The sequence below is a fragment of the Prionailurus viverrinus genome, chromosome C1, assembly GCF_022837055.1.
Source record: "Prionailurus viverrinus isolate Anna chromosome C1, UM_Priviv_1.0, whole genome shotgun sequence".
Classification (NCBI taxonomy): domain Eukaryota; kingdom Metazoa; phylum Chordata; class Mammalia; order Carnivora; family Felidae; genus Prionailurus; species Prionailurus viverrinus.
In genome coordinates this window covers 191,098,069-191,113,929 of record NC_062568.1, presented here as the reverse complement: position 1 = coordinate 191,113,929, position 15,861 = coordinate 191,098,069, and the positions used below count along the sequence as shown (strand labels likewise).

At 42.1% G+C, this 15,861-nt stretch overlaps 1 protein-coding gene across 17 annotated transcripts in view; it reads right to left on the bottom strand.

Annotated features, from left to right (window-relative positions):
• PUM1 (pumilio RNA binding family member 1) overlaps positions 1 to 15,861 on the bottom strand; it is a 134,079-nt gene that overhangs the window by 50,183 nt on the left and 68,035 nt on the right. For 15 of the 17 annotated variants that reach the window (XM_047868766.1, XM_047868758.1, XM_047868759.1 and 12 more), the window contains 2 exons: positions 12,850 to 13,016; positions 10,545 to 10,815 (listed from right to left, as the gene is read on the bottom strand). The exons of the other annotated variants lie outside the window; for them this stretch is intronic. In XM_047868766.1, coding sequence (XP_047724722.1) covers positions 10,545 to 10,815; positions 12,850 to 13,016 — 438 coding nt within the window. The remainder of the gene's footprint in view (positions 1 to 10,544; positions 10,816 to 12,849; positions 13,017 to 15,861) is intronic. 17 annotated transcript variants of the gene reach the window in all.

The following is a 15,861-nucleotide window of genomic DNA, read 5'->3' as shown; positions in this document are numbered from 1 at the left end:
ACAACTTTAAACCTTCTCTGAATAAAAACTTCGACAAGCCCTTGTTCAGGAATGGCATTTGAAACAAAAACGTTCTTGTGTTCGATTCCATTCCCACTCCGATGGTATCGTGATGCTTCAGAGTTCTACTTCCCGGGTCTTTCTTTACCTCCATTCGGTGCACCCAGTTCCCACTTCCCGGGCGAGGTGTCCCCAGAGCACAAACATACGTACAAACGACCTAATGGCCGCCAACAGGCCAAGGGTCCTGCCTGATCCCAGACACACTCACACACTAAAGCTACCACAAAACGACCCACCACACTGCCCCTCGTGCTGTTACCTCTCCTCAGGTCTTCTGAGAACCCCACAGACACTCTGAATTACTCCTCACCTACTCACATTTTGGAAAGGAAAATGAGAAGTGTTCATTTCATCCCTGGCTGCCTCTTCCCAGGGAAATGATATTTACTGGATACCTTTCTCAACTAGTGGCTTATCATAATGATGAAATCGGACAGCTGCCAACTTCTGGGAGCCCTCCAGTTTCCTATTCTTTATGTGTAGGAAATCAAACAACAGGAATACAGTGCTACTAACAAAGCTTGGATTATGAGCTCAGACCTAGCACACTTCTTAATTTTTTTTTTTTATGTTTGTTTATTTTTCAGAAAGAGAGAGAGAGAGAGAAAGAGAGCGTGTGTGTGTGCATGAACAGGGGAGGGGCACAGAGACAGGTAGACACAGAATCCGAAGCAGGCTCCAAGCTCCGAGCTCCGAGCTGTCAGCACAGAGCCCGGCGCGGGCCTCGAACTCACAGACCGCAAGATCGTGACCTGAGCCGAAGTCAGACACTTAACCGACCGAGCCACCCAGGCGTCCCAGACCTAGCACACTTCTTCATTCCCAAGAAAAGGAAAGGAGTACAAAGACCCTGACACCAAGAATATCCCAAAGTTCTACCTTAATACAAGGCCAATCATTCACTCATTCATTCCACAAACATCGGAGACAAATAATACCTGCTAGGCACTGTGCGAGGAACTAAGGATACAACACTGACTAAAATGGTCATACATTTCAGTACGAATAGCACTGGTACAAAGAAAAAATTCTGGATTGCCTCGATGTGCCTCCTTCCAAGGAGTCACACTGAAAACCTTTATTCACTGAAATCAGAGTGCTTATTGAAAGTACCTCCCTACAAAGGAACTTCCCCCTAGCTACCTGCTCTTTCTATAGGAGTTTTCAACAACTCAGGTGGTATCACTGGATGATATAGAACTGACACCATGGATCTTGAATAACAGATTTCCTCATAAAGAGACCTGTTTCAGACATTAAAAGATAATGTCATCCCACCAACTCAGCTTAATTATCGTCAGAATTGGACTTGTAATGTTATCTTAGGTGGTGAAGAGACTTCTATGAGTAGACAATTTTAAATAAAAAGAAAACAAAAGGGGTCCTCTGGGTGGCTCAGTTGGTTAAAGGTCTGACTTCGGCTGGTGCTCTCTCTCTCTCAAAATAAATAAACTTAAAAAAAAAAGGGGGGGGTGAATATTTTGAACATACTGACCAACTTCACCTGTTACCTCTCTTTGTAAAATATTCATCTTTCTAAAGACCAGAGTAAAATTAGCCTTTGTCTTTATAGTACGAAAGTAAATCAAAAAACTATGTACAGATTTCAAAAGTAATTGTTTTATTTTCAAAAGTTAAAGAAAAAAGAAATTTCATTATGATGCTGGTAAAAAGACAAGCACGAATTTAACAGGCACTGATTAAATATCAAGTCTTCAAAAGAAATACTGGAATTTATAGACCAACCTATCAAAAGACCTGATCCCTCCAGGAAGGCAGCCAATCAGTACTATCTGGTAACTGAGATCTTGTGATTTTTGCCAGGTTGTTTTTCACATGACTGTCTACCTAAGGATAGTGCCCCAGAGTATTCCTACCAACAGGAGGCAGTTCACCTCAGAGGGGAAGCCAGGAGGGAGAAAACATAATAGCAAAATAGTGCAAAGTCGTTTTTCAATTTTTTACAAGGCTGTAAAAATACCTTATAGCTTCACTTAAATATCTGTGTCTTCAGTGGGTCTCTGGAATCTTCCTAGCCTCAAACCTTTTGAAATATTTAACATCTCAGGCACTGTTCATGCTAGTCTCTTCTGTCTACACTTCTCTGCCCTGCTGCAAACAAAATCATTCATTCAAGAAACATTTTTTGAGCACCCGTTATTAGCGAGGCACCGTAACATGGGGAGCTAGGGAGATAAAGACAGTGTGCTCAGAACAGAACTCTTGAAGTTCTCTTATTAACCAAAAACAGTACTCACTGACATTCCATCTGACTTCTCCTCGCTTCATGTTTTTAACATGACATGTAACTCATTCAATGCTCATGTACCGTATCCATAAATATCCAGCATGTGTAAATACCAACCATTTCTGCATGACATTAGTTTGTGATTCTCACCACCATGCAGCCATACTTTGAGGAGGAGAAACTACCACTTGTAACTAAAAACATCCAGACCCTACAAGAGCTCCCACATACCCTGTGTTTGAGAGTTGATTGATATCTCAGTGATTATGGTGAATAGAGAAGGAATTGTTTTCTTGAGTGCATTTTGCAGTAAACAATTAACAGAAATTATCATCTACAGCAAGCAGATTTTATTATAGCATAGATTACAGCAATTCTGGCACATTCTCTTTATGTAAATGCCCCAATATTAGCTGGAAATACAGGGTATTCAAAACAAAATTGGGTAATTGGCAAGTAATGGATTCCAAAGGATCCTGAAAAACTCATACAAATGCCATCTGCTGGGCAAACCACTGAGCTCTGTTAACATTTTCATCATTTTCAGAAAAGAAGCCAATGGTAACTGAGAAACACAATACTGTGAGATTTGGAAAGAATGCTTGTTTTAAGGTTGGTATAATGATAAATGTGCCACTACCGATTATAATATACTTGGGTAGAATTCTTAAGTTGTTCAAGAGACTAAATGCAAGGGAAAATACATCAAGTATTTCAAGCTCATCAAGGTTCCTAGTAAGAAATATTGAAGGCATCATTTGGGAACCACACGAGCAAGCTGATTTGACTCCCGTCTCTGTCACTACATGACCTTACAAAAGATACCCTGCAGAGTTTTTATTCCAGAAAGGGGCAGTCACAAACACCCAGCATAGTGTTAAGTGATCAAAGATAGCTATTACTGTCATTATGTTGTTACCAATAACACTTGTTGGCATGAAAACACTGTTACTAGGTTTTCAGAATGCGGAGGAGTAATACCTCAATATCGAGCTGGTGTCTGCAAGATTATCCCTCTGCCCCTCGCAACTAAAAAGCCCTGGCTTTTGGCCAGTTTAAGGCCAAAGCCACAGTGGACAGGGGATAAGAGCGGAGACTCTGGGGCCGGAAAGCCTGGATTTATAGCTCGGCGTCAACACAGACTACGCAACACAGGGCAAGAGAACCTCTCTCTGACTCACTCTCCTCTCGAACAGGGACAACGAAGACACATCTAAATCATAAGGTTGCTGCAAGTATTAAAATTAACACGTGTAACGCACTTGGAACAGTCCTTGATGTATGTTCTCTCTGACGAATGGCAAGAGCACCCCCATAGAGACACCCCTTCTGTGAGGCACCTCGTACAGCTCCTCCTCCCGACAGGGCAGCCCAGGACGAGGAAAGCAGAGGTCAAGACTCTTCAGAGTGAATGCAAAAGTCAAAATCCCACTGAGCTCATGAGCACCAACTGCTGTCAACAGCTCACAAAGGTGACGGGGATGGAAGAAAAACCTTTTTTGCCTTGTTGTCGAAGAATATGTTAGCATAGACTCCATGCAGAGAAAACCACGCATGCACAGAATGGGAAGGTGAGGCAAGCCCACGGGTCAAAAGGCTTTGTGTTTCCAGTACTGGATCCAGGAACGACACAGCCCAGAGCTACACACCAGGACAGAGATGTTCGCATGGCTTGTGGTCTCGTGACCTTCAGCAACTCAGCCTCGTGAGGTCTTAATTTTCTTCCCTGTAAAAACCTAATGCTTGCTCTACCCCATGGGGCGGTTGTAAGCGTTCACAGAGAAAGGAGATTCCAAACACGGAAGCTGTTACATCAACGGTGGGACTATTTCTCTTTTAAGAAAAGAGGTTTATCACGGGAGCCAGGCTGTAGTACATAAAATATGTGAAAGTCTGCTACCGTCCGAAGCTTGCAGATCAGAGCCCATTTTCAACCAGGTTATCTGAACAACAACGATGATCGACAATGACTTCTGGTTAAACAACTACATATGCTGCTGAATTTTTTAAGAAAACCTTCTTCACATTTCCTCAGCAGATGAAAAATCGGAGTCCAAAATAATCTCTAAACAAGGTGGAAAAAAACAAAACGTCCTTCCACCAAGTCAGTAAGTATCTTTCGAGAAAACTCATATAAAATTTCAGCAAAGTATAAAGGCAAGCTTCAACGGTCAGCATGCCAGCGAAAGGCAGCGTTTACCAGGGACTACACACAACAATGAAAAATAGTCTTCCTCACTTGTGAACTGAAAGGAAAGCTGAGAATATTAAAGACCTGTATGAAAACTATGCACAAACTTGGCTTCAGAAGATGACATCTAATCACTATGGCACTTCTAAAAGCAATGCGTGCCAGCTTCCTCCCCTTGCGCCTAGGGCTGTGAAGGAACAAATCTGTACTTCAATTATGATTTTCAGAGTATGGTTTCTTTGCTGAAATTCATGCTTACCAGGAAGCAAACCACAAGAGACTCTTCATGATAGAAAACAAACTGGAGGTTGCTGGAGGGAAGGGGGTGGGGGGTGGGCTAAATGGGTGATGAGTATTAAGGAGGGCGACGTATGGAGCACTGGGTGTTCTAAGGAAGTGATGACTCACTAAATTTTACTCCTGAACCCAATATTGCACTGTATGTCAACTCACTAGAAATTTAAATACACATTTGGACAGAAATTAAACACTTTTAAAGTAAAATTCATGCTTAACAGGTTAAGGGTTTTAGCACATCAGTATACAATTTTGTAAAACATACTGCATTAGGCTATTTTTAGATTAACTGAATTCTAAATAAAGAACATCAGCAATTAATCTGGCTGATCTATAATGATGTGATCCTGGCTTTGGTTTCTGCTACACAGCATTAAAATATAATGAAACCTAGCAGTAAGTTTCTAAAATATACTTAGGGAAATATAAATACTTGTATGGCTCTTCATTAAAATAAACAAGTTCGCTCAAGTATCATAACACAAAATGGTACGAACACATTATAATTAACTGGTCACTGGTTATAATGTTGATTGTTCACATAGGACTAAAGAGAAGACAATGAGGGAAAAGTGAGGGGGAAAAAGGGAGAATATTCCAGAGATATCAATGAACATTTCAAACCACCCTACATTAGGTTTACATTACTTAAATCCCAGATCTCTGTACTTGGGATAGGTAAAATTATCCTCATGTTCATGAAATTTACCATGTCCTTCAATTATGACCACAGGCAACAAACCATATTAACATGAGCAATACACTTGTGTGACTTCATCATCAACAGAAGTCAAATACGTTTCATGCTCCTTTACGACCACTAGATATCTCACAGCTGCGTTCACTCTCATCATGAAAACTAGTACATATTTCTGCCGCATGCATCGTATGATAAAGCAGATACATCTTGAATTTGTTAAATATTTCTGTAACTATTTCTGTATCACTGGTTCCTTTGTAAACCTATCTATACTACATATCACTCACACAATTCAGCCCACAGATCTCATCAACTGCTAAGGGGTTCATGGCACAAAAAAAGGAATACTTGCTCTGAATAAACCTCAGGTTAAGTTTATGATTTACAATGACTAGACAAGTAACTTAACTATCCAAAGTACCCCTAAGTACCATTAAGTGTGTAATGAACTGAACGAAAATTACCTTTCCTATATCTTCAGGCTGTTCTCTACTATGTATCTCCATCGAAGCTGATACTAACAGTTTTATGAAACCAATTTACACACCAAATCCAAGTCGGGAATAAAAGAAAATAGGACACAAGAAGGAATTGTTTATTTTGTCAACTTCCAAGCCAGATCCCATCACAAAATCACAAATAAAGGAACTCAAAACTAAAGACAGCCTGTGATCCCCATTTAAGAAAGTCAACATAAAAGAGCAGAATGTGTGGAAAAACATGTATTACAGCAGATCTCTGGTTCAAACCTCACAATCATCAATATTGTCTGGGACTCAGGCCTGGTTCTCAAGGCCTCTGAGACCTGGACTCGCCAAACGAACCACCCATCTGCTGTTCCCCGTAAGTATACCTTCTCCTGTTGGCAGCCTATGACCACACCACACCCATCTCGTCTCCATACCTCTGCTCTTTTAATTACGGCAATACACACCGCACCTTTCAAGTTAGGGGTACACAACCTTGATCTCCATGGAGCCCTCCCCTGGTCTGACAGCATTCCTGACCAACCAATTTAGCATGTATAGTTCCTCAACTGCCCCACATGGTTCCACGTATCATGGTCTCACTATGAGCACCAGCTCTGTTCACTACAAGCAGAACCCAGCTTCCTAGAAGGACACAATCGTCAATAATTAAGGTTAATACGGGTAAAAGGTCTAAAACTGCTACTGAACCAACACTCAACACAAAAAACTAAACCGTGATAATTAAGTCATTCCTTCTTAGAAATGTCTTGTCGTTGTCAATAAGGCAGCACAGCAAAGCAGGTAAGAGGACACAACACTATGCAATCTCACAAGTCACTTTTTTTCAGCTTCACCCACCTCCTGGGATGACTACATTATCTACTAAACACATACCTGTTAATTTCTAGTATTAAGCCTTTATGTTTTACTATTTCCTCCCATGGAACTTTCATTCTTTTCCTGATATAAACAAGTCTTGCAAGGTACAGCTCAAGATCTACCTCTTCCATAAGTCCTTCCTTCCCCAGAATAGAGTATGCTCTCCCTTGTCTAAGCTTCTAGGACATGGGCATGACCTAGACTTGTCATTGAGTACTTCCCTGCACTATTTAAATGACCAAATGAGTCACAACAACTAAATGGAGAGCTGTGGGTGGGGGGAGCCCATCTCATTCATGAAAGATATGCTCCACTACAAGCGAGAACAAAAAAACGAGAAAAGAAAGTCATAATCCACAATCCACAAATCTGCGATCTCCCTGAAGTTATCCACAAAACTAGACTGCAGAAGAATTATGTACGTTTTCTGATCAGATGGCAACAGAGGGCTGTGACCCTAAAAAGGAGGTCATTTCCTAGGTATGATACAGGTCTAGTTATGTACATGAGGCACAAGCTTAGTGGGCTAGATCTAAAGGACTCGCTTATTAGAATACAAGCAGGGCCTCAAAGAGAGGCCTCCAGATCTCTGAGAAGGCTAGTTCCAGATTTTAGTTTGGGGAAGTATATTTAATATGGGGGATATTCTGAGACACTATAATAGGGATATGAGAGAAGTTTCCTGAAAACCTGGTCTGCTAAAGCCAATCAGAAGACACAGAAGAACAAGACCCAGGGCTTATCTTCAAGGAGTTTACAACCTAGCAAGGACTATGAAACAAGAAATCATAACACAAGGCAGAACATCGTGATTCTTTTTCTTCAGGGAAGCACAGAGCACCACGGAGTTCAAAGGAGACAGACAATACAACTTACTGATCTGGAAACCAAGAAAGTTAGCAGCACTGGACCTTCAAGAATGACAACAATTTAAATTTGTGGAGGGGCGCCTGGGAGGCTCAGTCAGTTGAGCCTCCAACTTTGGTTCAGGTCATGATCTTACAGTTTGTGGGTTCAAGCCCCACAGTGGGCTTTGCACTCACAGCTCAGAGCCACCTTCAGATTCTGTGTCTCTCTCTCTCTCTCTCTCTCTCTCTCTCTCTCTCTCTCTCTGCCCCTCCTCTGCTTGTTCTCTAACAAAAATAAACATTAACAATTTTTAAGAATAAATAAAAATAAATTAGCAGAAAGGGAAACAGGAATGAAATGTAATGGAAAGTAAGAGTAAGAAATATTCGGGGCGCCTGGGTGGCTCAGTCGGTTAAGCATCTGACTTCAGCTCAGGTCATGATCTCACGGTTCGTGGGCTCGAGCCCCGCATCGGGCTCTGTGCTGACAGCTCGGAGCCTGGAGCCTGCTTCAGATTCAGTGTCTCTCTCTCTCTCTCTCTCTCTCTCTGCCCCTCCCCTGCTCACTCTGTCTCTCAAAAATAAATAAATGTTAAAAAATTAAAAAAAAAAAAAAAAAGAAATATTGGAGGGATAAAATAGAAGATCAAACACCAATTTCCAGCAGAAAAGAGATCCTATCTTCTTAACAGCTCCTCCTGCCTCTATGCAGGAGACATTTGGAGGAGGGTAAGGGTCTTGAAAATAGAGGAGTCCTGGCCCAACAGTTCCAGGGCATGCTATTAGGGCGCCCGCTACAAGGCTGTGTAAAAGAATCTATGCAGAAAAGTAGGAACTGTGGGCCCGTGGGATAAAACAACCATGACCACATCACATGATGGTGGTTCACCTATGGAACAATGCCTCTATGTTGCCTCAACCAAGACGTGCACGGGAAGCCAAAAGCCAACAACAGTTTCATTTTCAAAACAGTAACGTTCACTTTCAAAATTACTGAAATGGGAAGTGTAAAGGCATCCCAGGTTTCATAAATCTGAGTGGGTGCTATCTTTAATGGAATCATGTTAACTGCTTAGAAGTTTGCAAACGGACATCATCTATTCAAGTTCTAATAATTATCCAGCCTCTTAAAACATCGGTCAAATTAGTTCGAAACCAGAGATCAATACATCGAAAGAGAATCCCAACTCTGATTATGACGCAAAAAACAATTAAATCAAAGAGCATCAGATTTTCCTTCACAAGCAGAGGGTCAGACTGAATTAGATGGGGAATGGGAAGCTAAGCACCAAAACTGGCCAGAGTTGTAACGGTTGCTGGGGAAGTTCAGACCAAAGAAGACAAGAGTAAAAGGAAGATTCAGATAAAACTTCTTAACATAACAAGTTAAAGAGCTCTGATTAGAAGCAGCTTACACTCACAAACCTCAATTTAGACACGGAACTACCACACTCCTCTCCTAAGCTGAGCCAGCTGAGGTCTATGTGGTAGCAGTGTCCCCCTACATTTGCTGATGTGGCACAGATTTTAAGTCTAATCTACTTTCAGCACCTGAATTCAGCAATTTCTGGCTTCACTCAAAACGGCTGTTTTGAGGAGCCACTGTGAAAGGGTCAAAGAGTGAAAGAAGAGAAAAAGCACAAAAAGTCATTCTTACGAAGAGGTGGCATATTTATTGGGAACCACTGGGAGAGTGGTGGACACTTAACAGCTCACTCTCTCCGGAAAAAAGAGTGTGTTAATTAAACCCAATAGTTCCATCTGATACGAGCAGAGCGCATGTATCACATCATCCCGTAAAGGGATTTCCTTTTGTAAACTTCATATGGTTAACTTTATTATCCAGTTGTCTATCAATCAAAATTCATTTAAAATCAACTATTTGTGACAATAACAAAGGGACAGTATGATACACTGATCTCCAAAGACCACATACATAAGCCAATTTCCCCTACAGATGTAGAATTTCTAAACTTCGAAATGTAAATTTAACCTTTCAAGCCTAGAGGTTTGTATTTATGCTCCAGTCCAAAACTAATGAATATCAGAAATTCATGGCCCGTCAAAGTGCTTCCACCCACAAGAGAGAACTTGTGGTACCTGACAAGATGGGGAAGCCACGCACCCCCTTTTATAATTTAGACAGTTAGTGGCTTTTTGTTTTTGAATTGAACAGAAGGATCAGTAAACCCCAGAGTTAGTCACACCGTGCGCTCAAACCCACAAGGCACACATACAGTATTTTCTAAGGAATTATGAAGAAAAGAAAGAGCCAAGTCATTTCACTGTAGATTTTACATTGAGTGATTTGTGTTTTCCCCCAATCCTATTTTAAACTCTGGTGAACGGCAGCAGGTATGTCTGTCATCTATAGTTGCTCACTTAATTAAAAGACATGACTAATAAGATGACCTGGCACTGGACTCCTGCCAGCAGCAGGTAACAGAGTTCACTATTTTAAAAACAAAACAAACCAACGGCATCACAGTTACATTAATCTTCAGAGAGACTAGTTTCAGCATCCGAGAGGGTTGTGTCATGAGAGGCGCCACCACCTCACCCACTTGCCGGGCCCTGGTGGGACAGAGGAGCCAAAGGAAGGACATGTGGAGCAGAGTGATCTCTCGCCAATAATCTCAGCATGGGAATCGGCTTCTTGCGGGGAAGATACAGAGGCTTTTGTGCGCCCACGTCACCGTCGGGATAAGGAGTGCTGCCTATCGGTAGCCTGAAATAATGCCACCCTCCTCCCACCGCCCCACCCCCCCACCCCGCCCCATTCTTAAGTCACGTGAATCACGCGCTGGCTGGAGGGGAGTAGAGAGAGTGACAGAGACACACACAGTACCTGTTGTTGAGAATTGTAGTCAAAAAGTCCCACAGTTGCTGCTGCTGAGTCCACAGGTACCTGCGTGCCTGAATAATCAAACTGCAGAGGCTCCATGCCCACATGTTCCATGGGGTCCAAAGGGACACTCTGGGACTCCATGTTGGAGAAATCCTCCACAGGCTTGGCACCATTGGTGCTGGTCAGCTGGGCTAAGCCCTCAGAACCATTCTGGTTTGGACCCAGAAGATCCACTTCATTAGCAGAGTTCTGGCAATTACCAGGGGTACGGCTAAACAGAGAAAGTAAAGGGCATTAAACCTTATTTTGAGCGGGGAGGGACACTACAGCAACCCAAGTTTAAGGACAAGGTCCTTGAGCAGTTTACTGTCAATAGCACTTAACACTATTTCTACAAAACAACCAGAGACACTTTGCGGTATTTACGTGTCATATCCCATAAAACGACCCTTCTATTCCTTGTCTCTTCCCACCACAACCCACCCCGTAAATCCACATTAACCACTAAGAATTTACAATCCCTTTAACCAAAGGGCCCAGATTTAAGGAATAATGAATGAACTGGAAAAAAACGCTACCTGTGGCATCCATGAAAACAAGATCCAAAATGTGGGTAGTGAACCATGCCCCCCCCCCCAAAACAACACCTACTCTTTAAACAGAGACCCAACGGAAAAAGTAGCTTCTAGGGGGAAATTCCATAAATGAGAACGATTCTATTAAAAAAAACTTTTTTATAGGTGAAAAAAAATTTTAAGCATTATCTGGGTACTACTCATCAGTGCTAAGACTGTCTCCCATTTTCCCCTTCTAAGCAACCAGAAGAAGCAAACCATTACAAAACAGTACACGATAAATTCATTATCTAGGATATGCCCCTGCTGAGGAGACAATTCTAATAATTATAAGTAATACGAGGGTATAATTTATCATCCAAACCAGGATACTCCTAAGAGCAAGAAAAGGGCACTATTAGTAAATATTCCAGACGTGGTATAAACGAGTAGTGTCTTGGGTGGCCCAGGATACATGATCTCCCTATAGAAGAGGATCGAGGACTGTGTTATTCTGAATCAGACTAATATAAAACAATATTACATTCTAGTAAGGGGAGCATAGCCAGTGAGTACATTCTGTGCCCTTCATCCCTAAAAGAAACCCTCTAGCTGGTACAAATTAAAGCTACTGTGTATTCCCTCTCACGCACATGCCCTACCACCACCCGGCCAGAAGTCAACTATACCAAACCTTGCTACAGGCTGCCTGAGAATCAGGAGAGAAAGGCTATCCACTTCACCCGAAAGACCTTAGGTAAGTGGTTATTACTCTGTGCCTCAAATTTCCTCCAAAGACTATAACTCTTTACACTCGCAAGATTAAAAAATTAGATTAGGAATACTAAACAACTGAACTGTGTTCTACAAACGATGGTCCAAAATGAATTTTAATTCTGGCTGTGGTAGAAATTAGGATCAGAGATAGATGTGTGTGTATTTAGACACACATACATTAGCTTTAGACTAACACTAAAATTATTCAAAATTAAATTCTCTACCTGTACATCAATCACTAAGGATTTTGAAAAGGATACACCACCACTAAAGGTTACCTATGTAAGTGAAGAATACTGCCAAATGTACAAGACAGATACACAATATTATCTGAATAGCGTGTACATTAAATTACAGGGTAAAACCTACAAATCAGTCATGACCAGAGATGGAATGAGAGGCATCCATGGAAGGGATACAATTAAGAACAAGTCATATAAGCTACATCTCTGGGTCTTCAAAATGAGGGAGATGATACTGACCCACCTACCTCAAAGGGAGCTTATGAGTCTCAAATGATCTAATGCCTAAGTTCTCAACTGCTTCCCTCCACACTAACAAGCCAGAGAGCTAGGACACACTTCCATTAGTGACCACGGTTACTCCCAAGATAGTGATTTGGGAGAAACTTGGGGCAAGTCCCAAGGAACCCACCACCACCCCCCCCCCTGCCCCCGCCCAGGTGATTTTGTTATTTGTGAACCACTGCAATGATAAGTATAGAATCATTCTGCAAATAATAGAGTCCTATGCGAATGCGAAAAAGCTGTTCTGGCAAAGCACCAGGCATTGACAGCTCTTAAAAGTTCCACTTTACCAGTAAATTTAGAATCTTTGTGGTATGGCCTACACTAGACCCAATTCTCAAAAAGGACAGTTAAGGAAGGAAAAAGAAAACTAAAATCAAAATAAAGCTAATCAAAACAAAAGCCCACAGCCCCCATTCAAAAATCAGAAGTGTAAAACATACAAACCTAAAATCTTTGACGTCTGCGTCAATCCCATTCTGCACTGGTAAACCATTGGTCTTGTCCATCACATCACCCTCCTCCTTCAAATCTCCTAGCTTATCTCCATCAAAGGTACCCTTGTTCTTCTTTTCACCTTTGTCGTTTTCATCACTGTCTGCATCCCTTGGGCCCTGTTTAAAAAATAGCTTCAGCTTCACTAATCATCATCAACTAATAATAGCGGGCAACCACTGTGGACACCAGACTACACTAGATGCTAATTACAACAGGATAGTGTCCGGGCCCTTTCAAGACAGTACAATCTAATTAACAGACAACATAGAGGCAGGAACACTGCAGAAAGTCTTGCCAAATGGGGGAGACAGACATACAATTATGTTACAGAGTTTAGAACGGTCTTACCATACCCAGTGCCCCACCATCCCGTTTTCTCTCTTCTACCCAAAGCCCAGCCACAATTTTACATCTCTTGGTCCCACTTCTCGACTTCCAATTCTAATTCCATATAACAGGATGACTCCTAATAAGCCCCAGGTGTGGAGGCTCACAGTCTAGTTAGAAGGTGTTGAGCCTACGAAAAGAATTTCCTGCTATGCCACTGCCTGTGTAAACTCCCTCGATTCTGAAAACTGTGCTAAGTGTAGTCTGACATCAGTCCAATTCAATCACCTTACCCTTTAACTCGAGACATGTGCCCTGCCAATCAATGTGCACCACTACCCCCTCCGCTCCACAATAGTTCTCAGGGCTTACTGCATCGATAATTCACCAATCATCCTTCACTTCATTTTTTTGTTTTAATCCTTCAAAACATGTTCAATCTAAGTGTGAAAGTCTTTCACCAAAAGAAAGTACTCTGAGAAGTGCTCATCTGTTGTCTCACCCTCTGCCTGTCCCATAGCAGATTATGAGACTATGAGGGAGCACCTTCAGCTGGATCGCTGGTGCAGCACACTTGACCTCTGAAGTGTTTCAAGCTACAAAGACTGGAAGACTGGACCTAAAAGAACTGTCTTGGTGCCACGCACACCGATGCCTTATCTTCTAAGGGAATTAAGTCTGTCTCCTCTTATCAACAATCCTAAATTAAGACCAGGACATAGAAAGCAAATGTGCCTTGATTTCCAAAAGGAAATGAAGATTTGGTAGAGTGACTTGACATGGTTCACAGAGCTTTGCAGAATCTTACCGAACGGTAAGTAACCTTTACTTTTATAAAACTGGAGAGGCAACCTTGCTTGTTGTCCTCACCGCCGACTTCTAGTCAAAGGAAGAAACAAATACACCTGGCCCAAATTAAAGCTCCTGGCAAAAGGCAAGAGCCAATGAGAAAAAGAGGAGCTGCTTTACAGCATTTCCAGTCATCACAACCACATTTTGGGGGTGGGGGTGTGTCAATAATGGAGGCCGGAGCAGCAGACGCTCCGTTGTGAACAGGCAAGACCCACGAATGCAAAATACACACACGCTCTCAGGCGAGTTCCTGGAGAACTCTGGCCCAGAGAGGATAACTCACGAATCCCGACATTCTTAGAGCTTTCACCTGCCAGCCAGAGCCCATTTTACTTTCAAATTCATTCTCGGTTCAAGACACAGAAAAACATTTCACGGCTAATGTGAACCAAGGAACACAAGAAGGAACATAGAAAGGATATACAACCTCATACTCATGTGGCATCAAGACGGTAAACTACAGTTTTGGCAGCCACCGAGATGGGACTTTCACGGGAGAATTTTCGAAGTGCAAGACTGTTACAGGTTCAAAAGGAGCGAACGAACAACAGCCAATTAAGTGCCACAGGGAGATCCCAAAGAAGGGATGGGAATACGATAGGATTCTAAAGACGCATCTTCCAAAATGTCCAGAAACAATACCTCCCTCCTACTGCAAAGGTCAAACTGACAGAAACCATGTACTCATTTTCCTATCCCCAGTACTGAATACAGTGCCTGGCAGAAGTTAAAAAAAGTATGAGGAAGGAAACTGAAAGGACCAGAAAGGCCTGCAAAACTGAACTACTACTACCGTAAGAAGGACCTTCCCACTGTCTTTATCGTAAGAGTCCAGGAGACAGTGACACGGTCTGGATAACAAACTCTACCTGTATGTGACACCATTAATGTCCAATAACAAGAGTATTAGAAGGATGATCCCACTAACACAACTAAGTAATCTTCCAGAAATCTCCAAATCAAGTTCCTGGCTCAGAAGGAACAGTTCGGCTCCAATGTCTCACAAGCAGCTCAAAGGTCTGGTGGCCAAATAGGAAGAAAATGGGATAAAGAAATAGTGGCAAGTTTCACCAACAAGCAAGAAACCTGGTGACGAGAGATTCGCTCTCACCAAATCAACTCTGCATTTTCTTTCCTCAGTGACATTTTAGAAGGGCTTGCTGAGAAGCTGTTGGGCCTATCTCTAAGCCAACTGCCAGGGCCTGAAAACAGTCACTGATACTAAACTTACTCAATTATATTGCCAAGGGCTAGATTTTCAAAGGAATCCCTAGAATGGGCCATTTCTCAACAATATTGTACAGTCTATTCATATAAATTATAGATACCTGGTTTTCTGCTCTGATTAGGCTATTAATTCCTCAGAAGAGTAGGTTCCTTCGATTTGAAGGTGGGGGACCCAAGAGAGGCTTCTATTCCTTGATCTGGATGGTCACTGGGTGTATTCGTTTTATAGAAACACATAAAGGTGAACATATAGGACTTATATGCTTTTTAGCACTTGGGTCACATTTCAGTAAAAAGTTTACTCAAGGAACACCTGGGTGGCTCAGTCAGTTAAGCGTCCAACTCTTGGTTTTGGCTCAGGTCATGATCTTGGGTTCAAGCCCCACATCAGGCTCCACATGGACAGCGAGGGGGCTGCTTGGGATTCTTTCTCTCTCCCTCTCCCTCTGCCCCTCCCCTGCTCGTGTTCTCTCTCAAAACATATAAATGAACTTAAAAAAAAAAAAAAAAAAGTTTACTCAAGAGAAAAAGTTCAGTAAATCAACGATAGCCCTA